Below are 26170 nucleotides of genomic sequence, written 5' to 3' on the forward strand. Positions count from 1 at the left end.
TGTGTGTGTGTGTGTGTGTGTGTGTGTGTGTGTAACCCACCCTCCATTTTTTGCCCCGGACCATTAATTATCTCCCTTCTAAATAATCGAGTATCTGTCTCCTAAAAACAAGAACGGTCTCCTGTGTTGCTCAGATAAAATGACCACACTCGAAATTTCACACCAATCCAATGCTATTACCTAATACGCTGTCTAGATTCGGTGTCCCCAATTATTCCAGTAATGCTCTTTATTGCTCTCTTGAAAAATCCCGAATCCCGTCGGGGAACCTCGCTGGGCATTTCGTTGTCATGGCTCCTTAGCATACACACCGCCTTGCCATCTTGTTTCTTCATCGCTCCTTGGGCTTCCACGTCGGGACAGTTTTCGAGAGCCACGGCTCGCTTTTGGCAGCGTTTCTCTCTTCTTGGGTTTGGCTGTTTCCCTCACTCTTTCACTTAGGTCGTGCGTTTTGGGGGCGGGATAGTATGCTACACAGATGATGTCCTGTCTTCATGCATCATGTGGGGAGGTGACACGATGTCCCATTGCTGGACAGTGAGTTTGATCGTGTGGATCAGGTGCTTTCTTCCAGAAGTCTCCATCTCTCCTTTCCTGACTAATAAGTAATCGCGGAGTGACACTTTGAGACTGTAAATGTGCTGCTGCTTCAAACAAACAACCGTCTGCCCCGCCATCTAGCCTTTAATGACTGTAGCCAGAATCGCTGACTCCTTGGTGCAAAAGCGTGATTTTCTAATTTCATCATTCCTGCAACACCTCTTAGTTGACATTTTTCTGTAGAGAACTCTCCTCTCCTCTTTAGTTTTTTTTGTCAATGTGGACTAACGAATTTTTTTTTTTTTGCTCATTGAGCTATGATCCTGAACTGTCATTAACCTTTTTTTTAACTCATTATCTTTTGGATACTCAAATTGTCTCACATGTGGCCAGTGGGAGCCCCTTCAAACTGACTCCCTTTTTTCAAATAACTTGCCCTCTCATACTCTGAGCACTTGCTCACTTTCTGCGGCTTGGCCTTTAATCCCGGGCAGTTGCGGGGGTGAGGGGGGCCTCACTCACTCACTCACTGCGCAGGCGCGCCCTGCGCTACGCCGGCGGGGCGGAGCGAGGCAGCGCGGCGGGGCTGGGAGAGGCGGGGCTAGGGCGGGCGAGACCGTGGGAGGGCGGGAAGGGGCGGGGCGAGGTGGCGGGGCGTGGCGGGAATAGGGCGGGCGAGGCGGTGGGGCGGGGCGTGGGCGGGGCGGGGCGGGGATAGGGCGGGCGAGACCATGGGAGGGCGGGAAGGGGCGGGGCGAGGCGGCGGGGCGGGGCGGGGATAGGGCGGGCGAGGCGGTGGAGCGGGGCGAGGGCGGGGCCTGACGCCGCTGCTCTGCTGTCCACTCTCCGGCACCGGAAGACTCAGCTCCAGAGCCCTCCTGCTGTCGTCAGGATGGGCCGGAAAGTGACCGTGGCCACCTGCGCGCTGAACCAGTGGGCCTTGGACTTCGAGGGCAATTTGCAAAGGATTTTAAAGAGTGAGTCTGGGACAGCAGGGGGAGGGGGAAGGAGGGGCAAAGGTCGCCTCCGGCCGGCCTGGCATCCTCGCTGCGCACGCACGCACGGCTTGGCCTTGGAGAAACTTGCAGCTGTGGGCGTGGAGACAGATAAAAGATACCGGCCACGTCCGTGTAAGTGCGCAGGCCGCCCTCCTTCCGAATATTTACAGTGCCTGGGGTCACTTGGCACACATGCTTGGTCAGAGGTGGAGACTGGAGGGTTGGGGTGTCCCTGTCCTCAGATATCTCTGGGGTCTCATGTGTCCTATCTAGAGCCGAGCTGCCCCTGCCTCAGAAGTGTTCAAGGGGAGAGGGCGGCCAGCCACCGGTGAGGCCGTGGTGAGGCGCCCGCAGTGGTGGTCTCTGGGACTGAGAACCTTCCTGGGGGTCGGGCATTGGGAGAGGCTGGCGGAGAGGAGCGACCTGGGAGCTTAGAAACGAGGGTGCATTGTGGGAGAGCCATGCCGGCTCATGCCTGAGAGCGCGTGTGTGCACCGTTCCTACCCAGCCCCGCAGGTGTGGCCACTCCACCTGTGCTCACTGCTCGCTGCGGGAGGGCCGGCGAGAGCAGAATAGTTCCACTGAGGACATCTTACCAGCCAGGTGCCTCGGCCCTTCATTCTTTTTATTTGTTTCAATATCAACCTGCCTGCGGCTCACCGGAGCTCCGAGCAACTCTAGTTGGGGTGAAGAGAGGCACCTCGGGGTGGCGGAGCCACCTCCCCACAGCCGGCCTCCTCTCCCAGACTGCACTCGGGGGCTGCTGCCCAGAGCCAGAGGCTGATGGCGCCGGCCGCTCGCTGGGGCCTTCCCATGCCGCCTGTGCACGCACGGTCCGTCTCCCACATGTTAATAAGCCGCCGGGGCGCGACCTCTGCCGTAGGGCCGAGGGTCAGGCCCTGCCCAGCTCCCGCCTCCCACAGGTGGGAGCAGGGGGGTGCATCCTCGGCGGCCCCGTGGTGGAGAGTTTTGTCTGGTGTTGGTTTTTATCACACAGAGCGCGTCAAGCTTCGTATTTGCCTTCGCACTCGCCCTGGGTGCTGAACCCGCCCCCCTCTCCCTCCCTCTCTGTACGCGCAGGCATCGAGATTGCCAAACAGAAGGGAGCGAGATACAGGCTTGGACCAGAGCTGGAGATATGGTGAGAGCCGCGCTCGCGGACAGCCTGGGGCGGGCAGGGCGGTGTGTGTCAGCTCCCGCGGCCGTTTGGGGCCAGCGGGGGTGCGGCCCCCAGAGGAGACTGCGGGAAACCCCTGAACAGCAGCAGGCCTTGCGAGGCCAGGCGCCCGAGAGTCCTCTGTGGGCCGACTGGGGTGGGGGGCGGCTGAGGAAAGCGTGCAGCTTCTCTGGAACCACCGCCCGCCCCAGGCCATCATGTGCCTATCAGCAGGTTTCGGGGGCCAGTCTCAGCGCCTCTCCGTAAGCTAAGCCAGCACAGCCTCACTTCAGCTCTGCCTTTTCGGGGTGCCCTGGCGCCAATTCCTTGATTTCCTTTTCGTCCCTTGTTCAAAACTGACCAGTCGGTTGCTACGCCCAGCCTCTCACGGGCTGCGGTCGGTTCCTTTGTGGCCGTGGATGCCGGCCAGCGGGCCTCATGCCCCGGGCCTCGGAAGGCCCCCTTCCTCCCCGTCTCTGGACTCTGTGAGTGAGCCCTGCCTTCGCTTGCGGCTCCATTCGTGCCCTGACCACCAGGGCCCAGGGGCCGTGGCACCCGGGGCCAGAGGCTTCACGACCTCTGCCCCCGAGCTCAGGCTTCATCCCCGCCTTCCGTCTGCTCCTCCCCCTGGAGGGGTCGCGGCCCACAGCCCGGCCCCCCTCGCATAGTCGCCATCCGGGCACTTAGAGGTTAGGACTCACCCCTTTCTTTGTCCTGTTCTTTTCCTCACCCCTCCCCCGAATCTGGACGGGTCATCTTAAAAGGAGGGAGTTTTAACTCAAGGGTCCCCGATGGTTGATTCATATCGGGCAGGGCCGAGGGCCCCACCGAGCTGGGTTCCCGTTTATTATTTCCAGCAACCTACAGAGGGGAAACTGAGGCAGGAGAGGAGCCAGGTCACTCCCCAACACAGCGTCTTCCTGTCCCCGTGGATCAGTCCAGCTCCCCACCCCCCCCCCAGAGGGGACACCTGGGAGCTACCAGAGAGCGGGAACCCACAAAGCGGGGGTCCGCTGGAGAGGAATGGAAAACCCAGATCTCCCCATCACGGGGCATCTCCTCGACCCCGTTTTCACCTGAGACGCGGGCTTTTCCGCCTCCGAACCGGCAGCCCAGAGCCGCGCAGTGCCAGGCGGGGCGGCGGCCGAGGCCGGCGGCGGCGTTGCCCGCGCGCGAGCCGTTCGTCAGCGTCTGCACCGTCGCTCGCAGCCCGCGTGGCGGAGCGGGAGGCGTTCCGAAGGTGTGGAGTCGGTTTACAAACACTCCGCGTTTCGTAACGCAGCAACCCAGTCTTCGGTTTGCTGGTGTCCCGGTGCATTGTGGTCGTTTTCCAGGGCGCTGTGACCAAGTTCCACAAACCGGAGACCAGAATCGGGGTGTCGCAGGGCAAGGCCGGGCAGCCTCTCGGAGGGTCCTTCCTGCCTCTTCCAGCTCCCAGCTCACAGTTCCTTGCCTCGTGGCCCCTGCTCAGCCTTCCCTGCCTTCCCCTCTTCTCCGGGTATCCTCCTCCGTGTCCGATGAGGACACTCGCCACTGGATTTGGCACCTGCCCACGTAATCCAGGGTCATCTCGTCTCGAGACCCTTGATTTAATTACATCTGTAAAGACCCTGTTCCCACATGAGGTCGTTCTCACCGGTTCTGCGGCTAGGACAGGGACGCGGCTTCTGGGGGACCCCGTTCGGCCCGCCAAAAGCACCTGCAGCGGGAAGCCCGGGTGGGAATAGCTGGGTGAGTGGTGTCTCCAGGCCGTTCGTGCTCTCCCCGCCTGAGGAATGTTTCTCTGTAGATCACGGTGCTTTTGGCCACATTAAGTTAAAATAATCCACAGGCCGACGCTTCTTCACACAAGAAAGAATGTCTCACAGCAACTTAAAACTAGGAGAAAGGGGCAGGGGCCTGGTGCCTTCATTTCTGACGAAATGCATCATTTTTTGTAGCAGCGACCCTAACTCTGGCCTCACGCAGAATCGCACAGGAGGCGTTCGGGAGATCCCAGGGCCTAGGTGGTACCCGGGCATGGCCGGCTCGACTGGCCCCCGCCCCCCGGCGCACCCCAGGCTCACCCTCTGCTCCCCACCTCTGCAGCGGCTACGGCTGTTGGGACCATTACCACGAGTCGGACACCCTCCTGCACTCCCTGCAAGTCCTGGCTGCCCTCCTGGTGTCTCCGGTCACTCAGGACATCATCTGTGACGTGGGAATGTGAGTGCCAAGGCGGGCAGTGTGCGTGGGCAAGCTCTGCAAGGCGGCGGGGCAGTGGGGGGCAGTTCAGGGACATGGCGCATCCTGCGCCATCTAACTTCCAGGGTGTGAAATCTGCACGTCTCAGAGGATGCACGAGGGCCCTGCTGAAAAGTCGGTTTGGTCGCCCCCAGCCCCGCAGACACCTCGTCCCCACCCCCAGTGGAGGCGGCTCTTGGAAGCAGCCTTTGCGTGGTCTTCCAAGAGTGCCCGAGCACGGGCAAACACGCTTAGCACAAGGGGGAGCCCCGCGTTCACCCCGTCACACGGACGGCACCTTCTGCCCTCAGCGGTCAGTCTGGGGTGGCTGCGCGTCACTCCCTGTCCACCCGCCGACCGCGTAGTCCCAGGGGAGCGTGTTTCCCGGGTGCAGACCGACGTGGTGCAGCTCCCCCGCAGTGGGTCGCGGTTCAGGTGGCAGGCGTGGGCGCCTGGGTGTGGCTTCACGGGTGCGAGGCGGTGTGGCGTAGGCACACGTGGGTTGAGTTCCGCAGCTGTAGGTAGGGAGGCAGGTGGGCGGAGGGGGTTCGAGAGGCTCGCTCCGGCGACACACCGGAAGGTCACTGCACAGCGGCTTTATCTAAAGTGTCCCCTGCACTCATCGCACGTTTTGTGCTGACTTGGCTTCGGCTCAGAGGAGGGATGGGGACAGGGGTGGGGGTGACTCGTGGGGGTGTCCGTGTGCATGGCCGGGGCCGGTGCCGGGGAGAGGCTGCCCCGCCCGCATCCTGCCCCGGACTCCCCACTGAGGGCCGAGCAGAGGTCAGCGTGACAGTTGGTGGCAGGCGGCGTGGGGGACCCGGCCCCCCGACTCCAGAGCCCACGCCGTCGGCGCCGGTGTCCTGTGCTCCGGGCACCGCCAGCATTCATCAGCCCCGCTCGTTTCTCCCCGGCAGCCCGGCCTCGCAGTCGGCTCCCGTAAGGCGTCCCCGTCTCCCCGGTGCCCGCCATGCTGGCGCTGGCGCCCAAGCTGTCACCCTGGGCCGGCCCCAGCCGCCTGGCCTTTCCAGCATGGCCCGTCCCGTGCAGAGGGGGACAGTGTCAGGTGGCGAGGGAGGGGACAGGGAGCACGGTGTCTGCCCCGAGGGTGAACCGATCTGCCCCGCAGCCAGCATTCTGGAAGGGGCTCGGCGGGGACGGGGCCCCGGGGGAGAGTTGGCAAGGCGCGGGGGGCTGCGCTCGAGGCCAGTCGGGGACGGAGAGGCGACAGGGCAGCAGGACGTGAGCACAGGGACGGGCGTGGCCGCCGGGAGGCGCGCGGCGGCGGGGAGCAGCCCTGCGCGGACAGCGCTGTGCTCGGCCGGGACGCCCCGCCTCGCGACTGCCACGCGGGGGCCCCTCGCTCGCTTGCACCTGTGATTTGAGTCGGGGGCAGAGCCGCCGTCCGGTTCTCGCGAGGGACTCACGGACACGTGGCCGACGCGTGCGTCCCCTCTCCCGCAGGCCTGTGATGCACCGAGGCGTCCGCTACAACTGCAGGGTGCTGTTCCTCAACAGGTGGGTGGCCCCCGGGGACACAGCGGCCCCCGCGCCCCTGCCGGAGCCCGTGACATGGTCCTCGAGGGGCCGCCTCTGGAAACGCCCGGGCCTGGCAGGCGACGCGTGTGACGCTGCTCCTCCCGGTCCCCGCCGCCACCTCCACGGCTCCCGTAGGTTTAGAGGGAGAGCGGCCGCAGGGCAGGGTTTGGGGACGCACGGCCCTGAGAGGTCAATCGAGGGAGGGTGGCCTCGCGACGTCCCCCTCGCAGACCCGCAGAGTGCACAGCTGCCGTCTGAGCTGCCCCGTCATCGTCCACTGTCGAGCAGGCGGACGCGCGGGCCGCTCCCTGTCCACTGGCCGTGTCCCCCTCAGGGACACTCACGTCCCCCTGCCCGTAGGAGGATCTTGCTCATCAGACCCAAGATGGCCTTGGCAAATGAAGGCAACTACCAGGAGCTGCGCTGGTTCACGCCGTGGTCCAGGAGCCGGTGAGTCCCCGTCCCCATCCCCGTCCCCGTCCGCACGACCGTGACCTTCCCCGGGGCGACCGCCCCGTGCCGGTTTATTCCACATCTTCCCAGACATAGCCTTGGTCCCAGTCCTGGGGGAGACACACAGAATCCGGGGCGAAGTCCCTGCCCCTGGGACCTGTCGTTTAGCTATGGCTGCTTTGCCGCTGCTGGTTAAACTACCGCCAGCCAGGCACGGGCCCCGTGGAACTGTCGGCCGCCGGTCCTGGTCACCTGCCGCGTCACGTCTGGCGTGAGGCCGCGTATCAGGGCTGCTCGCCCCCGGCCCCGCACTGTGGGGCCGGGTCGTCCTCGTTGTGGGCCGCGTTAGAGGTGCAGAGGTGCGCGGCAGCGCCTGGCCTCCAGCCAACAGACACGTCCATCCGTGACAGCCAGCGGCATGCCCAGACGTGACCACACATCCCCGGGGGCAGCGTCACCCCGCAGCGAGGGGCCCCGTCCCGGGCGCTCGCCGCACTCGGTCCCGCCGTCGCCGCCACTGTGGTAAATGGGGTCGTTACGTGTTTCCACGGTTCAGGTTTTTACTGGAATTCCGTGTGTCGCTCTGGTAATCGGCCACCTTGGTACCTCCTCTTGCTGTGGCCGGCACTTTTCTGTTGGTTTGCTTAGTTTTTGCCTCAAGTAGATACACTATGCAACCAATTTTACTTCTTTCTAGCATGTACCCCTCTCGGTGCATTTTTTAGCTGCTTTTGTTGGCCCGCATTTCTGGAACAGTGTTCTAGATCATTCCTAGAACACATGTCTTTGACAACCAGCGTTTGTGTCTTTTTCTCAGTTTTTACTCCCAAAGCTCCTCCTGCTTCTGCGTTTGGTTTCAGATTTATATCCGTCTCTAGTCATTTTTACGCTGGGGTTTTAAATTACTGGGAATAGACGTTGTATTTATTACACGTCTCCTTAGCTAGCGTAGGTCGAGATGAAGATGGAGTAATCGTTACGCGTCTAGAACAAACTCCAGACGAGCCTGGTGTGTCGAACTTTGCCTCAGCTTGTGAGCGTTGATTCTGGATTATGTTCTCTTTTTCAGATTTGGATGCTAGTACTATGCTAGTTTTTAAAAAACGTGTTAAAACACTTTTCTCGCTGCTCTGAACACTTTGAAGATGATGGGAATGATATTTTGAGTAACAAGATGGCTAAAATTCTCTTTCGACTTTAAAATTTAAGACTAATATAGCGAGTAATGTTTACTTAAAAGCATTTTTTTTTTTTTATCGCGTTGTGATAAGACACCGCCCGTCGTGCAAGCTTAGGCGCTTCGGGTTGTGCATCTCTGTGCCGGCCCCGCCCTGAAGGAGCCGGGGACGTGCCCCTCGCACGCCCTGCCCCTGGCGCGTGGTGGCCCTGCTACGCGTCACCCACACGGAGTCGCGCGGTGTGCATCCTCTCTCACTGGTCACCTTGGCTTCACATGACGCTTTTGCGATCTGGCCAGCGGTTTGTTCCGTTCTATACGCCCGGCGCGAAGAGTTTGCCTTTTACGTAATGACACAGTTGAAAAGTCACATGCAGTTCCATAGGCTGGGAGACAAGACCAAGCCCCGTCCCGCTCTGCCCCGTCCCCGAGCCCCGCACCCGGTGGCTGTCCGGTGTCCACCGGCGCCGTTCTCCCCGTAACCTCGGGGTCTTCGCCCCGCGTTTCTAAGGGATGTGCGTATGTTGTCGTGTGGCGACTTCCTGCCCTGGGGAACCGGGACTCAGCACACCCACGGCCTCGCCTTCGGTCTCTGCGCCTCGTCCTCCTGGTGAGGACACTCGGAGTTCTCCGGGGTAGCCATGGCCCGGTGTTCACGGGGTTCCGAGTAAGTTCGCGGCCGGGCTGCAGGCCGTGCGTGTGCCGAGTCGGCCTCGTTCGCCCGGTGGCCCTCCCCAGCGCCAGTCAGCTGCCACGTCCCCGTCGCCCTCCACCGTTGCCGTCTGGACCCACTCAGCCAGCGCGCCCGCCGTCCGCAGACGGTCCTGCCCTGCGCCCACGCCTGCCCCGTGCCCGCCGGGCCTGCTGCCCAGCGGCACCCCTTCCGCGTGCTCCTCGGGGACCTCGTCCCTCTCCCCTGGCTTCGGTCGGCTCCCGCATCCACTGCCCGTCTCGCGTCAGTTGCTCCTTCGCTGGAACGCAGCTTCCAGAATTTTCTACGATTCTAACGCTGCTAAGCAATTAACTCAGTTCTGAGACAGCATCAGACCCCACAGGTTCAGCGCTCGGTCTCCCAAGACTGTCTCCCCTCAGACCTCTGACCCCAGCCGCAAGTCCAGTTGTCGTCTGTGCTTCTGACCTACCGGCCACAGACTGGGGGCCCCACAGCCCCGGAACCTCGGGTTCAGCTGATTTGCCGGAGCGGCTCACAGAACTCAGAGAAACTTGCTCGCTAGATCACCAGTTCGTTTTAAGAGGACAGAGCTCAGGGACAGCTGGGGCACGGTGTAGGGCAGGGCCGGGGGCCCCCGCACCCTCGCCAAGTGCAACGCGGTCCGCACACCCCACGTGCTCACGCACCCGGAAGCCCTCCAAGCCCCGTCCTTCTAGGTGTTTACGGGGCTCCTGCACATAGGCGGGGGAGTATTAAGTCACTGGCCCCAACACCTTCAGGAGGATCAGGCATTTACACGAGAAAGTATAAATCTTCTAGAAGGCAGTACCAGAGAATACTGTCGTGAGCTTGGGCCAGGAACGGAATCTGTAAACAAGACGCAGAAAACGCAAATCATAAAGTCAAGGTTGTCAAGTTCGACCTTAGGAACTTGTGTCTCACGGGAGAGCGCGCACCGCCGGCCCCTGGGGATCGGGCATGCCTGGTCCACGCACCGAGGTGCCCGTGGGGGCAGGGGTGCCCCGGGCTCCACCGCTGAGCAGCTTCAGGCCAACACAGCAACCCAGCTGCTCTGCGCCTAGGGGGTCACTGCAGCCACCAACCTGTGGGGTCGGGGACGATGCCGGCCCGCGTGTCAGGGCACAGCACCTGCCCCCCGTCCACACCGCCTGGCCCCCGGCCATACTGCCCGGTCCCCGCCCACACCGCCTGGCCCCGGTCCACACCGCATCCGTCTTAGCTGATAGTCTCCTCAATTCCTCCTGGTAGATGCTGAGCCAACAGGTCAAATGGCAGTTATTGTTCAGGACATTATGAGGAACCCTGAATCGGTAAGAAAAAGCCAAAAAAATAGTCAAGTTAAGGGACATGGGGAAAATGAAAGAAACAGAGCAAGGCACACTTCGCAGAAGAAAAGTCCCATGAACGTGCGGGAGGCTCAGCGTCGCTCGAGCTCAGGACGACGTGAATGGCATCGCGTGAGGCCCCTTCCTGCCAAACCGACTGGGTCAATGGAAGTTAAAAAGCCGGAGAACGGGAGGACGCCCACCCCCCACAGCTAGCAGAAACAAGGGCGTGAGCGAGAGCGCCCCACGGCGAGCGCCCCACGGCCGGCTGCCGCCTGCCCCCCTCCCTCGTGCCGGGGCACATGCACCAGCTTTGCCTTGTGCGGGAAGACCCAGAGCCCAGCGTGAACTTGGATGAACCTCGGAAGCTCGGGGTGGGCGGGGCCCCTCGTCCCGGCCCCTCTGTGCGTGAGGGGAGGCGGCATCTCCCTCTCCACTTCTCAGCCTTGAAAGTTTCCTTAAGAAAAACAGCCACAGGGCTCCTCCACCCCGAAGCTCTTGGGAATTCTAAGAAAGGAGAGAAATAGAGCTAATTAACTGTCTCCACGCGGCACCTTGCACTGGTCTGTTCGAGCTCAAATTGCTGAGCCATCTACTTTCTCAGTGCTGCCTTTTAGTGGAGCACCTTGGGGTGCCTTGTCCTCAGGTTGTGTCCTCAACTCTTCTGTCCGTGTTATAGAATTTGGGATGTTTTTGGGTATTTCAATGATGACGCAGGTGTGTGACTGTGTGTTGGGTGAATGCAGATGGTCTCTGTCACTCGGAAACCATGATCGGGGACCCCCCCCCAGACTCCTGCACGGGAAACGTGCCCTCTTTTCAGTGGTCCCCGTGCCTTGTCCTTCACGCCGGGACAGGGAGGGCGAGATCCTGGTTTGGCTTCGTTGCATCTCGATGCCGCGCTCCGTTTTTATGACGTGGTTTCCTTCTGCGGGTCCCTTCCCAGGCAAACAGAGGAGTACTTCCTGCCTCGGATGATCCAGGAGGTGACCGAGCAGGTGAGTCTCGGGGAACGAAACACAGTTTTCAGTCATGTGCCACCTTCCAAGGCTGGCGGCGGACCACGTGGGCAGGAGCCTTGGTGTCAAAGTCACAGAACCCTCGTGGCTCATGGAAGTGATCGACCCAGCGAGGGGGTTCTGCCCGAGTTGGGGGGGTCTCGTGAGAGCCCGGAACGGTGTTCGGGTCCCCTCTCCTCAGGCTTAGCTGGTGGTGTGCCGTGGGGAGCACGGAGAGTATCTCCTGCCACCCCCCCCCCACCCGGCTGCTTCCTGCTGGGGCCGGTGCCTCGGGGAGCCAAGAAGCCAGGCCTGGGCCTTTCTTGTCATAAACTCACGGAGGACATTACGTGGCTGCCTGTGCCTTCTGTAAATCCCCAGCGTTGGCGACCCGTCCCGTCTCTGAACCCACTGGCCGGGCCCAGAGCTTGACTGCGCAGCCCGGTCTGGGGCCTCGTTTGTCCTCGTCCTGCTGGAAGCTGCCGGGAGGGTCAGCAGGACCCTGCCCCGCCCACTTCCTGTGGGCGGCCGGGAGCCGGGGACCCACACGGGGTTTTGGGGAGGCCCCCGACTGCTGTGGCTCCTCCGTGCCTCCACTCTGGTTGCCAGGGGTGTTAATTTGCTCAGACTCCCCCAAGGGAGTTGCACAGATGGTGGCTCGTACCACAGACCCTCACTGTCCCCAGTCCCGGAGGCCGGAGCCCGAGCTCCAGGTGTGGGTGGCGGTTCCCCCCGAGGCCGCTCTCCTGGGCGTGTGGGTGGCCATCTCCTCCTCGCTGTGGCCCCCCGTGGTCGTCCCTCTGTGCAGTCTGTGTCCCCATCTCTCCTTAGGAGGACACAGCCACGGTGGACTAGGGCCCACCCCAGTGACCTTTCTTTAAAGGTCCCGTTCCCAAATAAAGCCACATTCTGACGTTTTGGGGGTCAGGCCTCCAACATACAATTTGGGGGACATGATTTAGCCCATCACACCACATTCTCTGTGGCCGTAATCATCGTGGTCAGGTAGGCCGTGCGGATGCACCGAGCCTCTGAACCTGGGGGTGGGTCAGGTCGGCAGGGACGGCCCTGGACCTCAGGAGGCCAGATGCCCTCCCCTGATCCCCGGGCCCGGCTCCGTCGTCCTCTCTGCCATTGAGGGTGTGGTGCTGAGGCCAACCCCGTTCAGGAGCCAGACTAAGTCACAGAGTTGGCCCTGGTCCCCGAGAGGCTCTCCGGGGAACCGGCTTGGGCCAGGGCCTTCCTCACGGGCGGTCGGAATGGCACGGCCGAGACCTGGGGAAGAGACTCCCAGCCAGCTCTGGTCACTCCCGAGTGACCTGGAACGTTCTGACCACCAACTGCAGCCATGAGCACATTTAAAAATCAACATGACTCAGTGCGGCCCACGTGTGTGACTGTGCGTGTGAGTGTGTACTGTGTGTCTGCACACGTGTGTACTGTGTATGTGTACACATGTAAGTGTGTGTGTACTGTGAGTGCATGTGCATGCATGCATGTGTGTATGAGTGTGTGCTATGTTGGTATACATATGTGCATGCATGTTAGTGTGCATGTGTGAGTCTGTGACTACACGTGTGCATGGATGTGTGCTTATGTGTGCAGGAGTGTGCGCTGTGTGGATATGTGTGTGCGTGCACACATGTATGTGCATGTATTAGTGCACACATGTGCTGTGTATTTGTTGTGCGTGCACACATATGTGCGTGTGTGTGGTGTGCGTGCACGTGGGTGAGCGACCATTTCGGCAGCAGCCTCTTACCGTGAGACATGCCCCTTTCATTCTCCCAGGACCTGTTACACCCCAAAATCCCAGTGGGGACCCGCTAAACCCACGTGGGGTGCAGTCTGCAGCGAGGGGTCCTGCTCGTTCTTGTTGCCTGGGGACAGGTGGCGCAAACGCCCCGAGCCGCTGGATTGGGGGAGCTGGGTCCCCGCGCAGAGGCTGCCACCACCCGTGGTTCGTGGCGTGGCCTGGGTGACGGACACGCCCACGTGCCGCTTCCCGCCCTGCCCCCGGGAGCCGGGCGACCGTCCTCGGGTGTCGGGAACTTCGTGAGCCGTGGTCGTTTCTGATGCAGGCGTGGGGCGCCTCCTGGTCACACCGTCAGGCGCATCGATGACACAAAACGTGCCAAGCGCCACGTCCAGCCCTGAGCGCCCACGACAAACGAGGACCGATCTCGTTAAAAACAGAGGGGGGTGGCGATTCGCGCCCCCGGAGACGCCGCGAGCTGAGTCGGCTTGTCGCAGCCACAGCGAGCTGCCGGCTGTGACTAGGGACGGGAAGGGCCGGCAGGGGGTGCCAGCTGCCACGGGGCCGCCTGGGCTGCAGCACTCTGAGCCGAGGGACCCGTCTAGGGCTCAAAGCAAGACGGTGGACTTCACGGACGTCTTCCGAGCGACGTCTGGGGTCCTAGGTCAGTACGTAGCCCCGACGGGGACAGCTGAGGGTCCCGCACCCTCTCGCCTCCTGACTGCAGGAAACCGTGCCCTTCGGAGACGCCGTGCTGGCCACGCAGGACACCTGCATCGGGAGCGAGGTCTGCGAGGAGCTCTGGACGCCCCACAGGTCAGTCCGCCCCGAGCCGCAGAGCCCGTCCTCTCGGGAGGCCGGGGCTTTGCAGACGTCCTGGGCTCAAGGCTGTGGGCTGTGGAGACACCCCGAGGGCTCGGGGGGCTGGGAGGGCGGGTTGGGGAGCGCGGCGGTCTCCTGACCCGCTTCCACCCGCAGCCCGCACATCGACATGGGCCTGGACGGCGTGGAGATCTTCACCAACGCCTCGGGCAGCCACCACGTGCTGCGCAAAGCCCACGCCAGGGTGGATCTGGTGACCATGGCCACCTCCAAGGTAGGCGTCGGGCCGGGACACCGGGGCGAGCGTGCGCACCCCCGTCTCGCACACTCGGGGCGCCCCCGGCCCAGCACGGCGTGGCGCCGCACGGTGGCCCTTCGGTGCTGCTGGACGCGGCCCATGCACAGCCAGCATGCCCCGACGCCCTGGGGGCCCCCGCCTGGCCTCGGTCAGCCCTCGCGTCCAGCCCACGGGCCGGCCCTGTCGTCACCCCGCCCTCGAGCGGGGCGCTGGGCACGTGGCCGCACACCATCTCCGGACGGGCCGCTCGCCTGTCGGCATCGCGGCGAGCCTGGGCCAGCGTGGCACCGCGCGGCCGTGTGGCTCGGTCGCTCGCGGGACGGGTGCGTCAGGCTGGCGCTGGGCCTCGGGCACCTCCCGCGGCTCCGTGTGTTCCGCTCTGCCGTGCCTCCCGCGGGGCGGAGGGCAGTGCCGCCTCTCGGGGCTGTCGGGGGAAACAGTTCCCGTGGCACTCGGTCCCCGGGAGGCCCGGCGCGTCTCCCTCGCCCCACGCCGTCCGTGCCCGTGTGCGTGCGTCCCCGACGGGGGGCCTCGCGGGGGCCGGGGGCCGGGGACTGCAGCGGCCGGCTCGGCGGAGCGTCCTGTCTTCGGCCGCTGCGGGCGAAGGTGCCGGGCCGCGCTGGACACCCGCCGTCGGCCCGTGTTTTCCAGAACGGGGGGATTTACCTGCTGGCCAATCAGAAGGGCTGCGACGGGGACCGGCTGTACTACGACGGCTGCGCCATGGTCGCCATGAACGGCCGCGTGTTTGCTCAGGGCTCCCAGTTCTCTCTGGCCGACGTGGTAAGGAGCCGCGTGGCCCGCGGCAACGGGTCGAGCCATTCCGGCCCGGTTCCCGGTCAGGGGCCGCGCTCTCGGGTCCCGCCGTCGCCAGGGTGTGCGGCGCGGCCCCCGGGGGCGTCCCGCCTGTTTGCTTCCTCTGCACCTGGTGGGTGGCAGAGGGGTCGGGGGGCTGGCCCCCACACAGCACGCGGCCCTGCCTGCCTCGCTTCCTCGGGGAGCGCGGCGGGGAGGAGGTGGCTGGGAGACCAAACCGCAGGGTCGAAGCGGCCGAGCGAAGGCGGCCGTGAAAGGCGCCCGGTGCCTTCCTGCCCCCGGGGGCGAGGGCTTGGCGGCCGCGGCTGCCGCAGGAACCAGCCGTCAGCCAGGCGCCGCGTCCCAAGTGCCAGCGTCCCCAGTGCCCCAGCGGCCTCGGTCGTCCAGCATTCGCCGCGGCGAATGCGGGAGGTGGAGGAAGGGAAAGGCCCCGTGCGCACGAGCGCCTCGGTGTGTGGCTGTCCTCGCCGTCTGCCTGGCTTGGCCCCGACGCTCGGCCAGGCGCCTACACTGCAGGGACCTGGGGGGTGTGGACCGGCGGGTGGGCGGGGCCCGCCCGCACCAGGATAAGGTGTGTGGGGCCCCACAGGTGCCAGGTGCCACCCAGGCCCCCCAAGTCAGACCCCCAGGGTTCCGCATTTTTGGCCCGCAGCCACGTGATTCCGGCGTGGGTCGCCGGGGCTGCACGCCCCTCCTCTGCCTTCCCCCGCTGGGCCGTCCTCTGTGCGGGTGTCGTCCTCGGGTGGCCTCCCCTCGCGGTCACAGGATGGCTGCGGCAGCTCCAGCGTCCCGTCGCCGCATGGTCCCAAGGCAGGAGAGGGGCCCTCGCTCCCACGTGCCATTTTAAGGACAGAAACCCCGGCCGGCGTTCCTTAGCAAATTGTGTCCCGCGCCCTCATTAACAGGCGGCCGGGACGTGTCTGAATTGGGCAGAGGTTCTGGTGGCTACAGCAAAAGGGAAGAGCTTTGGGTCATCGACGCCGCCGGCCTTCCCCTCCCCCCGTCCCCTCAGGGGCCACGGGTCCCCAGTCTCAGCCTCGGCAGGCTCGGCTCACCCGTGTGCGGGGGAGGCGTCGAGAGCAGGCGTGAGCGGGACAGGCGGGGGTTCACGCCCTCTCCTGGGAACGCTCTTGCAGGAGGTGCTCACCGCCACGCTGGACCTGGAGGACGTGAGAAGCTACAGGGCGGAGATTTCGTCCCGCAACCTGGCGGTAGGTGCTGGCCGGACCCCGGCAACGCTTTCCGTGGCGCTCGCTGACAGCTGGGCCGAGCCGTCGCCCCTCCACCCCGCGCCTCACCGCCGGGCGCGTCGTTGGGGGTTCCGGCGCGTTCGCGCGTGCCCCGTGCCGCCGGCGCCCCTTCCTCCCCCAGCGCCCGGTGACCGCTGGGCCGCTGCCCTGCCCGTTCGGGACGAAGGGTCCCACGGCGCGTGGTCTCCGCGTCTGGCTCCTTTCACTGGGCACAGCGTGTTCACAGGCCACCCGTGGGTGGCGGGTGTCAGCGCCGTGTTTTCATAGCCAAATACTGGTCCGCGAACGGACGGACGGCGTCGTGGTTACTTTTCACCGGTGCGTGGACGTTTGGGTGGTTTCTGCGTTCTGTCTGCGTTCCGCAGGAGGCGCCGTGAGCGTGGGCCCGGGCTGCGGGCGGACACGTCTCCCCACCCCTCCCGCATGTCGCCTGCCCGTGGGGTCGCCGGGCCCCGCGGGGAGGCCTGTTTCATCTCGCGGGGCCCCGCTGGCTGTGCCCACGGCGCCCGCATCAAATCCTGCGTGACGTGCACGCGAGGGCTCCGATGCCACCACGGTCGCCCGGCGCTCCTGCCCGTCCGCCCGTCGGGTCCTGGCGTCCTCGGTGGAGTGGAGGGCCCCCCCCCGCCCCCCACCACTGTCCTTCCGTGCATGCCCCGCCAGCTGAAGCCTCCTGCTCCCCAGTCCGTGTCCGGGCCCCGTGAGGGTTTGGGTGCCGAGGGGCCGTCATCGTGTCGTGACTCTCCGTCAGCAGGCCAGCCGGGTGAGCCCCTACCCCCGCGTGAAGGTGGACTTCGCCCTCTCGCACCGCGAGGACGTGCCGGAGCCGCTGTCTGAGGCCCTGGAGTGGAAGTACCACAGCGTTGGAGAGGAGATCAGGTGGGCGGCCCTCCTGCAGGAGGAGCCGGGCCGCCCGGCCCCACCCCGCCCCGTGCAGTGTGCCCGGCAGGGCCGCACGGAGCAAGCCCGCGGGCGGTTCTCCACCGGCCTGGGGCAGCCACGGTCACCAGGGCTGCAGGCTGCGGGCGAGGACGTGGCAGCCGCACCACCCGGGGCCACTTCCTTGGCCTGAGACCTCGACACAAAGGTCCTTCCTTTCTGTGGCCCAGTTTCCCCGATTCAGAATGGGGCTGGGGCCAGTCCCGAGCTGCCAGGGCTGTTTTGAGATTAACATGTGCTGATTCACATGGGGTGCCCCAAACGGAGACCGGCGTGCCGCGGGAGCCCGGGGCTGCTGGCCGCCGCTGGCCCTGCCCCCAGGTGAGCCGCAGACCCGCACGGCAGCCCCGAACCTAACGCTTCCCGTCGTTCCCCAGCCTCGGACCTGCTTGCTGGCTCTGGGATTTCCTGAGACGCAGCCAACAGGTGAGTCTGCGGTGTCGCGGCTCACTTTGCTCATTCTGCCAGTCGGTTTGCAACTCGGTAGGGAGCTTGGTCTGCTGTAGCCAGGGGCTGAAGGGCACACGTGGCTTTTGGCTCTGCCTGTGGAGTCCTGGGGGCCTCCGGCCTGCGGACACGGGCCCAGGATGCCACCTCCCGCTGGCCTGGGCGCCGTGCCCGTCTGTGACGGACCATGGAAGACCAGGCTCGGCTGCCCTCTGCGGTGGAAGGTCTGCCCTCTAGAATCCACGGTGGGGGCGGGGGGGTGCAGGGATCGTTTGCCCCCCAGTGGGGCCTCAGACACCCGCGTGCTTTATCGTGGGTCCCCACCGAGGTTTGCGGGTGGAGCGGGCCAAGTGTGGGGCACACTGCTCCTCCAGGGCTCTGCTCACGCCTGCGCCTGGTCGCCCCGTTCCAGGCGGGGTTCTTCCTGCCCCTGAGTGGCGGCATAGACAGCGCGGCCACCGCCTGCCTCGTCTACTCCATGTGCCACCAGGTGTGCGAGGCCGTGAAGGACGGAAGTAGGTGACATCCGTGGTCCGAGGGAGGCCCCAGGGGAAGAGCCCAGTCACACGGCGTGGGTGGAGGAGGCTTTGGGGATGTGCTCAGGTGCCGAAACATCGTGCCCAAGTCCCCGGCCCTGGGACACCAAGGCCGTCACGGTCCCTGCCCCGGGGTCCGGGCCCACGTTGGCCGTCACGATGCCACAGAGACCCACGGTCGCTGTCTCTTCTCAGCGTGGCCCAGTGGGAAGATCACACACAGGCTTCGGGGTCAGACAGACCCGGGTCCACGTCCCCCCGCCACGTGCTACGACACCGAACGTCCCCTTAGCGTATACGACTGGAAAATGGGGGTGGTGCTGCTTGTCTGACAGGACTCCGGGGTGACAGAGAGGGCCCGGGCTGTGCGGGCCCCTCGCTCACACAGGCACCTGCCCCCCCGTTTCAGATCAGGACGTGCTGGCCGACGTCCGGGCCATCACCAGCCAGGTCAGCTACACCCCCCAGGACCCCCAAGAGCTGTGCGGGCGCCTGCTGACCACCTGCTACATGGCCAGCGAGAACTCCTCCCAGGAGACGAGCGACCGGGCCCGGGAGCTGGCCGAGCAGATTGGAAGGTAGAGCTGGTCCCTGGCGTTGGGCTGCGGCCACGTCTGTGGTCAAGGGCATGGCCAGGAGCCGGCAGGTTTCTCCTCTCGTGTTTTGAGCCAGATTTTAGGGAGCCCGTGTGTCAGTGCACCCCGACGTCCACCCGCGGGACGTTCTCTGGCCTCGGGCAGGGAGGGTGGACCTTGAGGACATTGTGCTGCGAGGAATAAGCCAGTTGCAGGACATGTCATGTGACTCCATCCCTGTGACAGGCACTTCCGTAGCCGCACAGAGTGGTTAGTCATCAGGGGCCGGGAGAGGAGACTGGAGGCTCCTTTCGGGGGGCGTGAATGTTCCAGAACTAGAGGGTGGTTTGTGCCGCGCCGAGAGCAGTGCCACCGCCCTGTGCCCCTCCCTCGGCTAAGCGTAACCGTGTGCCACGTGTGTCCCCGGCTTACACGCCCGCACACGCGCTTCCTCCTCCAGCCACCACGTGCGGCTCAGCATCGACCCGGCCGTGAAGGCCGTCATGGGCATCTTCCACCTGGTGACGGGCAAAAGCCCCCGGTTTGCGGCTCACGGAGGAAGCAGCAGAGAAAACGTGGCCCTGCAGAATATACAGGTGTGCGCCCCGGCTGGGTCGTTGTCACCACGTGGGGTGCCGCAGGGGACCCCGGGGACGGCCAGCGCCGGGCTCAGCAGCCCGCGTGCCTCATCAGGGACACTGCCCAGGCGGCCGCCTGGGCGAGGCTGGGGGCTGCCGTGTGCGTGTTGCGTGTGCGAGCATGCCGGAGTACGTGGGTGTGTGTGTGCATGCGTGTACGAGTGTGGGAGGAAGAGCAAGCGTGCCCGTGGAGTGCACGGGCGGCAGTGTGTGTGAGGGTTTCTCCCAGCTGGTCCTGCCGCCCGGTCTCAGCGCTGACGCTGTCTGGGCCCCCGGCTCCAGGTCCCCCCGTCTGTGACTCGCAGCCGCCGAGCGCACGCAGGCGCCGTGGCGATGGGCCAGCCCGAGCGGCCGGCGGCGGGGCTGCCGGGCTCGGCCTCCGGGCACACGGAGAGCCCCGTTCCCCAGAGGCTGCTGCCGCGCTGTGACGGGGCCGTGGTCTCAGCACACGCGTGTGCCCTGCCCAGGGTGACGTCCCCCCCGTCCCCTGTCGCCCAGGCCCGGCTACGGATGGTCATCACCTACCTCTTCGCTCAGCTGAGCCTCTGGTCTCGGGGCGCTGGCGGCGGACTGCTGGTGCTCGGGTCCACCAACGTGGACGAGAGGTGCGTGTGCGCGGCGGGAGCGGCGCGGGGTCCCGAGCACCCCGGATGTCGGAGGGGAGTGCTCCCGGAGGCAGTGTCTCCGCAACGCCTCGGCCGCGCGCACAGCGCCCGGGTGCGCGGCGGGGGCGTCCCGCCGTCCCGTGTCCGTCAGCGGTGTCATTCCGCCGGCATCTCGCAGGGCTGCGTGAAGATGCGCCCCCCCCACACCAGGCTTCACGCAGTGTCCAGACCCGCGCCCCACCCCCGCCGCGCCCGCACCTTCAGCCTCCTCTGTCTCTCTGTCCTTGGCGAGTCCGCGCCTCTCGAACTTTCTCTGTGTCCAGTTTTCACTGCAAACCAGACAGGTCGTTGGCGATGGGGACTGAAGACTCCTTCTCACGTTGATCCCTGGCTGGGACAAGGGTCAGAGCTCTCCAGGTGGAGCCCAGCCGACCCGGCAGGCGGGGCCGCGGGGGCGGGGGGAGCCGCTCCTCCAGCCTCGGCCGGGCTCTTCGGTGCGGCCACCTGCTCCTTGCTACCCGAGGAGCTTTATCTGTCATTTATTCCTCCGTTTAGCTATGCTTCGGTCCGTCCATCCATTTTTCTGTTCACCTATCTATTCTCCAGTCCACCCGCCCACCTATTCATCCCTTCATCTGTCTACCCACCCACCTGCCCACTCAGCACCCATCGATCCATCTGCTCACGTACCCGCCCGCTTTCTTCATGCGCCTAACCATCTACCCACCCACCTGTCTGTTCCTCTGCCCATCATCCGTCCGTCCGTCCGTCCACCCGTCCGTCCGTCCATCCACGCACCCATCACCATCCATCATCCAGCCCTCTGTCCATCCGCCATCATCCGTCTGTCTCTTCCTCCATCCGTCGATTCATCCATCCACCTGCGACGGGGACGTTCTCCCGCATCCTTGCATGTCTGCGGACGCGTTCTCTGCCAAATACCTTAGACTTTTAAATCCTGTTTTAGTACCTAGGTAACAGCGATTTGGAATTGGCGCCCTGCAGCCGGTGAGGGTTCTCGCCCTCTCCGTGCACATTTCGTTGCCTTTCTGTTGCCTTCGGGGCTGCTGTAAAGGAGCGACTTCTTGGGGGGCCGGGGCGTACGTGTCCTGGTGCACCTGCTGAGCCCCGGTGTAGACGGTGTAGACGAAGTAGACGGGAGTGCTGGCGTGTTGCGTTCTGTTTTCCTTCTCTTTCGTAATGTGCGAGAATTTCATCTGTTACATAATTATATTATTGTAACATTTTCCCCCTCACAAGTTTCATCCGTTGTTTTCTGATATTTAATATCTTAGGAAAAAAAAATATATATATTTTTTTTTCCTCGTTGGAGGGCTTGGGTTCTGGGTGCTTGAACTCTCGCAGGTGTCTGTTTAGGAAATGACTCGGGACGCCCAGGTGAGTCGTCACCGCCGCTCTCGGCTGCCGGGCCTCTCGTCGGGAGGCGGAAGTCGCCGTGTGCTTGCTCTGCCCTGCTTCTGCCCTATCCGTGGCGGGTTGATTTTTGGGGGCTGCACCCCCGTCCCCTCGTCGGTCCCAGCCACGTCTCCTCTGCCTTCACGTTTCGGGGCGGACGCGCGGGTTTATAATTTTCCAGCGTGTTGGTTCTTGTCGAACGGTTGCTCCTGGTTCTGCGTCTTCGTCGCTTCGGGCTCTGGTTTGGGTCCCGCCGCCCCCGTTGGCTTGTCTGCCACGTCAGGCGCGGCCGGGGCTGGGCTGGACGAAGCAAGAACGAGTCCCGTGTTGCCGTGGCCGCGGGAGGCAGGCGCTGCACGAGGAACTCCGGGTGTGTCGCCCGAAAAGCTCCCCGAGAACCGAAGCAGGGATGGGGGGAGTGTGGGGGAGCGGGGTTGTGAGTGGGGTGCCCAGGGAAGGTCTCCCCGAGGAGCGATGGTTTGTGAAGGTCCTCAGGAGGCGGGCGGCGGGGTGGGGGGTGGCCCAGCTCAGGCAGCCTGTGCAAAGGCCCCGAGGTGCGACCCTCACCCCCGCCCCGGGGCCACCTCCTGGAAGCAGCTTCTGCCAGGCGGCACTCACAGGACAGGCACGTTTCCGGCCGGATCAGGGGTGGGCGAGTGTCGCGGGTGGCTGGAAGCCGCCGCTTTTGATGCTGGTGTTTCAGGGGAACACTCGGCGTGGTAAGGGGGGGGCCAGAGCCCAGAGGCCTCGTAAGGAGAGGACCCCGCAGGGAGAGTCAGACAGCGAGTGTGCGTGGCCGGGACCCCCCTTGGCAGGGCGCGGGCTCGGGGTGGGGGTGGGTGCCGGCAGCGGTCCCGGCAGAGAGCTTGGTGCCCGCGGGGGGCCGGGGGGGCCGGGCGTCCTGCGGCTGCGGTCACAAACACCCGCGAAGGCAGTGGCTTCGACAGCGCGAGTCTTCTCCCACAGCTCCGCACGGTGGGCGTTCAGGGCGGGTGTCGCCAGGCTCGAAGCCTCGCGTCGTGGGGCCGGGCCGTCCGGGGAGCATTTCCCCCTGGCCTCCCTGGCTTTGGGAGGCGCCACGGCCCTCGGCTCCCGGCCCCTCCTCCGTCTGCAGAGCCAGCAGCCCAGCCTCCCTGTGCCTGTCCTGTGGCCACAGCCGCTCTGTGGTCCCCCCACCCCCGTCTCCGCGTTCCGCTTTCGAGGACCCCTGGGTTGCGATTAGTGCCCCCCAGGGGTCCAGGAGAAAAGCCTCATCTCGAGGTCCCCACCTTAATCACGGCCGCAGAGTCCCTGCTCCGTAAGGTCGCGTCGTCACAGGTCCTGGGGGTAGGGCGCGGGCCTCTTGGGGGCCTCTCTTCGCCCACCATAGGTGGCATCTCGGGGTGGGCAGCAGTGGGGGTGCCCCTGCCGCTGCCAGCCGGGCGCTGAGGCCCCACCCCTGCTCAGGACGCCAGTCGCCCCCAGGCCCGTCGCCCGCCCCACACCCCCTCTGGCACCGCCAAGCGCCTGCCTCCTCGGTCACTGGCGGCCGCCGCCCCGCCCCGCGTCCCCCCCACGTTGGCGGGGCCGGCACCCCTCAGGCCCGCCACACGGCACCCCGGTGTTCCCTTTGCCCCCAGCCTCCTCGGCTACCTGACCAAGTACGACTGCTCCAGCGCCGACATCAACCCCATAGGCGGCGTGAGCAAGACGGACCTGAGGACCTTCGTCCAGTTCTGTGCCGAGCGCTTCCAGCTGCCCGCCCTGCAGCGGTGAGTGGCGCCCGCGAGGCCTGGCCGGGCCCCGGGCCCCGGCCGCCCCGTCCCGTCCCTGGCCGCCTCCTGCCGCCCCCTCCTGCCTGACGAAACCTCCCCAGCCTCCGGGGGCCCCACAGCCAGGCGCCCCCTTCCTGCCCGCCTGCTTGTCACCGCTCCCCAGCCCCCGCGGCCACGGTCAGATGAGGCGGCCGCCGCGCCCCTGGTCCCCTTGGTCCCCGCGAGGCTGGCGGCCGGTGCGTCCGTCTCTGTGCCGCGCAGAGCCTGGGGCTTCAACACGACCTGCTGACCCAACCAGTCCCAGGCGCGTGGCTGACCTCTGTGTCCCGGCCGCAGCATCCTGGCGGCACCGGCCACTGCAGAGCTGGAGCCTTTGGCCGACGGACGGGTGTCCCAGACCGATGAGGTAACGCTGGTGGCTCCACCACGGTGCCCGACCCCGAGGGTCTGGACATGCTGTCCAGACACTGACCCGCCGTCCCCCGTGGGCCCTGTCCGTCTGCTCCGCAGGAAGACATGGGGATGACGTACGAGGAGCTGTCTGTCTTCGGAAGGCTCCGGAAGCTGGCCAAGATGGGGCCCTACAGCATGTTCTGCAGACTCCTCCACACCTGGGCTGGCGTCTACACCCCGCGCCAGGTACGCCGTCCTGCGGGGTCCGACTCACGGGGCACGTAGCTGCGGCCTGACCTCTGAACCGTGGCACCCTCTCCCACGACGCCCACCCAGGCCCAGGCACGAGCGGGGCGCGGCCACACCCTGGCGGGCACCCTGCACCCCGTTTCTAAGGGGCGGGGAGTAAGCGCGAGGTCAGGATGTCGCTGCATTTCTGCTCGCTCTCAGGCTCGCCGGGGCTGGGGCCTGCAACGCGGCCGTCCCCACGGAACCTGCCGGAAGCCTGAGGCATAGGTCTCCCGGGCTGATGCCGTGTCCTAGGGCGCTCGTGCCGGGAGCCCACGTTGCGTTAGCTCCGCCGGCCGCCCAGCCCGAGCTCCGGCGTTTGTCCACCTGCCTTCGGGGACATTCAGATGCAGCGGGGGGCCCGTCAGCCCGCGCAGCCCCCCGCGACACGGGGCGGGACCCCGGCCTCGGCCCCCCCCAGCTTTGCACTGCGCGCCCCCCAGGTGGCCGACAAAGTGAAGCGGTTCTTCGCGACGTACTCCGTGAACCGGCACAAAGCGGCCACGCTTACGCCCGCATGCCACGCAGAAAACTACAGCCCCGACGACAGCCGCTTCGACCCGCGGCCGCTGCTGTACCGCAGCGGCTGGCCGTGGCAGTTCCGCTGCGTGGACACGCAGGTGGGTCCGGCCGGGGCGCGGGCGCCTCCCCGAGGACAGGGGGCCGTCGTCCGGCCCTCCCCATTTCTGCCCAGGGGCCGGTGTGTTTGAGGCCCATCGGCGCGTGCTGTTTGGGGGTGTGCTCTGTCTACCGGTGCTGAGCCCCCAGAATGAGGGGCCGTGCACCACGGAGTCGGGGTCACCGGTCGCTGTCCTCGCCAGGCAGCCGGCCTGTCCAGGCGGCTTCGCGTCTCCCGACCACTGGCTTTCCTCTCCCCTTCTGACCGGTGGATCGTAGAGTGAAGGAAGGGTTAGCAAAATCAATTTAGAAAGCAGGCGTGGGTCCCCCTTCTCCATGGGAGGCGGCAGGTGAGGCGTGGGCCCTCCTGGCGGTCACCTCCCGGGAGGAGCAGGACGGCAGGACGCGCTGGAAATGGCAGGTGGTGGGGTGCGAAGCCGGGCCCACCTCACGCCTGAGGCCGGGGGAGACGCGGAGCCTGGGGGCGGAGCCTGCCTGGCCCTGCGTGGCCGTGGCTGCGGGTCTCAGGGTGGGGCGGTGTCCCCAGGGGACACCGGCAGTGTCTGAGACGTGCTCGGTTATCACGCCTGGAGGTGGCTCCATGTCCCCAACGGAGTCTGCGACAGCCGGAGCTCGGCTCCCACCAAGACGCGCTCAGCGGTGGGCGTCCTCAAGTCAGAAATGGGGTTCAGAGGCTGCCAGCCAGAAGATGGGCAGCTGTAGAAAGAAGCCCGAGGACACGTCGCCCTTGGCGACCGCGCGAGAGCGGAGGCTCGTCCTTCCGGGCCCTTCCGTGCACATGTGTGCACTCGGCCATGTCGAGCGCCTCCTAGGGGTCCGAGTTCACGACCTGCCGCACCCCCCCCCCCCCCCGTGCGAACGCGCATCTCAGCAGCCGCGCCCGCGGACACTGTGTCCTCACACGCCTCCCACCCCAGGTTCTCCAGCTGGAGAGGGGGCAGCGGCAGGACCTGGACGGCGTGGACTGACGTCCGGCCTCCCGCGGTGCGCTGACCTCACCAGTGACCTGCAGCAGGACCTCGGCCACTCCTCCCGGAGCCGGGCCTCGATGAGTCTCATCATTTTACATTTCAAGGGAGAGGGACCTTTCAAGTCCAGTTCCTTAAAAAAAAAAAAAAAGGCTGAAATAAAGAGAATGTGATTTTTAACTCACTCTTGAAGCAAGCTTCTCCGTCCATCATGTTTCTGAGTGTTACCGGCGCCCCTGTGGCCACAGCCGGAGCCCAGGGGGCCTTTTCCAAGACAGGCTGGACGGGGTCCCCTGGGGGGAGGTCCAGGCTGGCTGCGCCCCGCCCGCTCCCCACCCCCGCAGTCTCCACAGCCCTGCGCAGGGGGCCTTCCTCCTCTCCCCCTCCGTCCTTGCCCACGGCCCTTCTCGCTGTCGCTCTCTCTGAACTGACTGGTTTTCCTGGTTTCTGTGCCTTGGTCATCGTCATTGTCCAGCCGAGGACCTAAACCTCCAGGGATATAGATTCGCCTCCATCCCCGGCCACCGGGGAAGGCTTCAGAACTGGCGTGCACAGGGCCAGCTGGCCTCCGCCAGGCCCCACCCGTCCCCGACGTCCTGCCATCAGCCAACACCCAAGGTCAACCCACCAGCCATGACACAGGAGCCAGAAGGTGAGAAACTCGAAAACCAGGCGCAGGGGGAGCCACGCGCCGCACAGACACACACGGAACGGAACGCCGCCGGCCGCGCAGACGAGGCTGCGGAATGACACCTGGCGGGCAGTCGGAGAGCTCCCTGGGGGCGGGGCCGACGGGGCCGGCGGGGAGAGCGGAGGTGCTTCAGGAGGCAGGTGAGGCTGCACCGGGCGGACGGTGAGTCCTCCCGACGACGGCGGAAGGTTCTGGACTCCGGGGCTGTGGACTGCCCCATGTGGGTGAGGTGCCGG

At 65.3% G+C, this 26170-nt stretch overlaps 1 protein-coding gene across 6 annotated transcripts; it reads left to right on the forward strand.

Annotated features, from left to right (window-relative positions):
• Positions 1-1350: 1350 nt before the first annotated feature.
• On the forward strand, positions 1351-25427 carry NADSYN1 (NAD synthetase 1). 6 transcript variants are annotated; one of them, XM_016131404.2, is made up of 22 exons: positions 1405-1517; positions 2047-2371; positions 2536-2679; positions 4783-4899; positions 6382-6435; positions 6817-6906; positions 11052-11103; positions 13587-13675; positions 13838-13955; positions 14631-14762; positions 15932-16006; positions 16800-16924; positions 17362-17410; positions 17844-17946; positions 18377-18545; positions 19003-19138; positions 19679-19785; positions 22821-22952; positions 23292-23361; positions 23466-23594; positions 24080-24256; positions 25193-25427. In XM_016131404.2, the coding sequence occupies exons 2-22, from the start codon at positions 2322-2324 to the stop codon at positions 25241-25243; spliced, it is 2169 nt and encodes a 722-aa protein (XP_015986890.2). In that variant the 5' UTR covers positions 1405-1517; positions 2047-2321; the 3' UTR covers positions 25244-25427. The 6 variants fall into 6 exon arrangements, with proteins under 6 accessions (XP_015986901.2, XP_015986911.2, XP_015986890.2 ...); XM_016131389.2 differs by having other exon boundaries at positions 16797-16924; positions 25193-25243; XM_016131415.2 differs by lacking the exon at positions 2047-2371 and having other exon boundaries at positions 1351-1517; positions 2619-2679; positions 16797-16924.
• Positions 25428-26170: the final 743 nt, after the last annotated feature.

Source organism: Rousettus aegyptiacus, unplaced genomic scaffold (assembly GCF_014176215.1).
Source record: "Rousettus aegyptiacus isolate mRouAeg1 unplaced genomic scaffold, mRouAeg1.p scaffold_m13_p_5, whole genome shotgun sequence".
Classification (NCBI taxonomy): domain Eukaryota; kingdom Metazoa; phylum Chordata; class Mammalia; order Chiroptera; family Pteropodidae; genus Rousettus; species Rousettus aegyptiacus.

Bases quoted from the DNA above. Each gene is read 5' to 3' on its own strand.
- NADSYN1 (XM_016131389.2), top strand. From the start codon at position 2,322: ATGGCGCCGGCCGCTCGCTGGGGCCTTCCCATGCCGCCTGTGCACGCA. The intron at 6,436-6,816 runs GTGGGTGGCCCC...CCCTGCCCGTAG, and splicing joins AGGGTGCTGTTCCTCAACAG to GAGGATCTTGCTCATCAGAC. The intron at 16,925-17,361 runs GTGGGCGGCCCT...GTCGTTCCCCAG, and splicing joins AGCGTTGGAGAGGAGATCAG to CCTCGGACCTGCTTGCTGGC.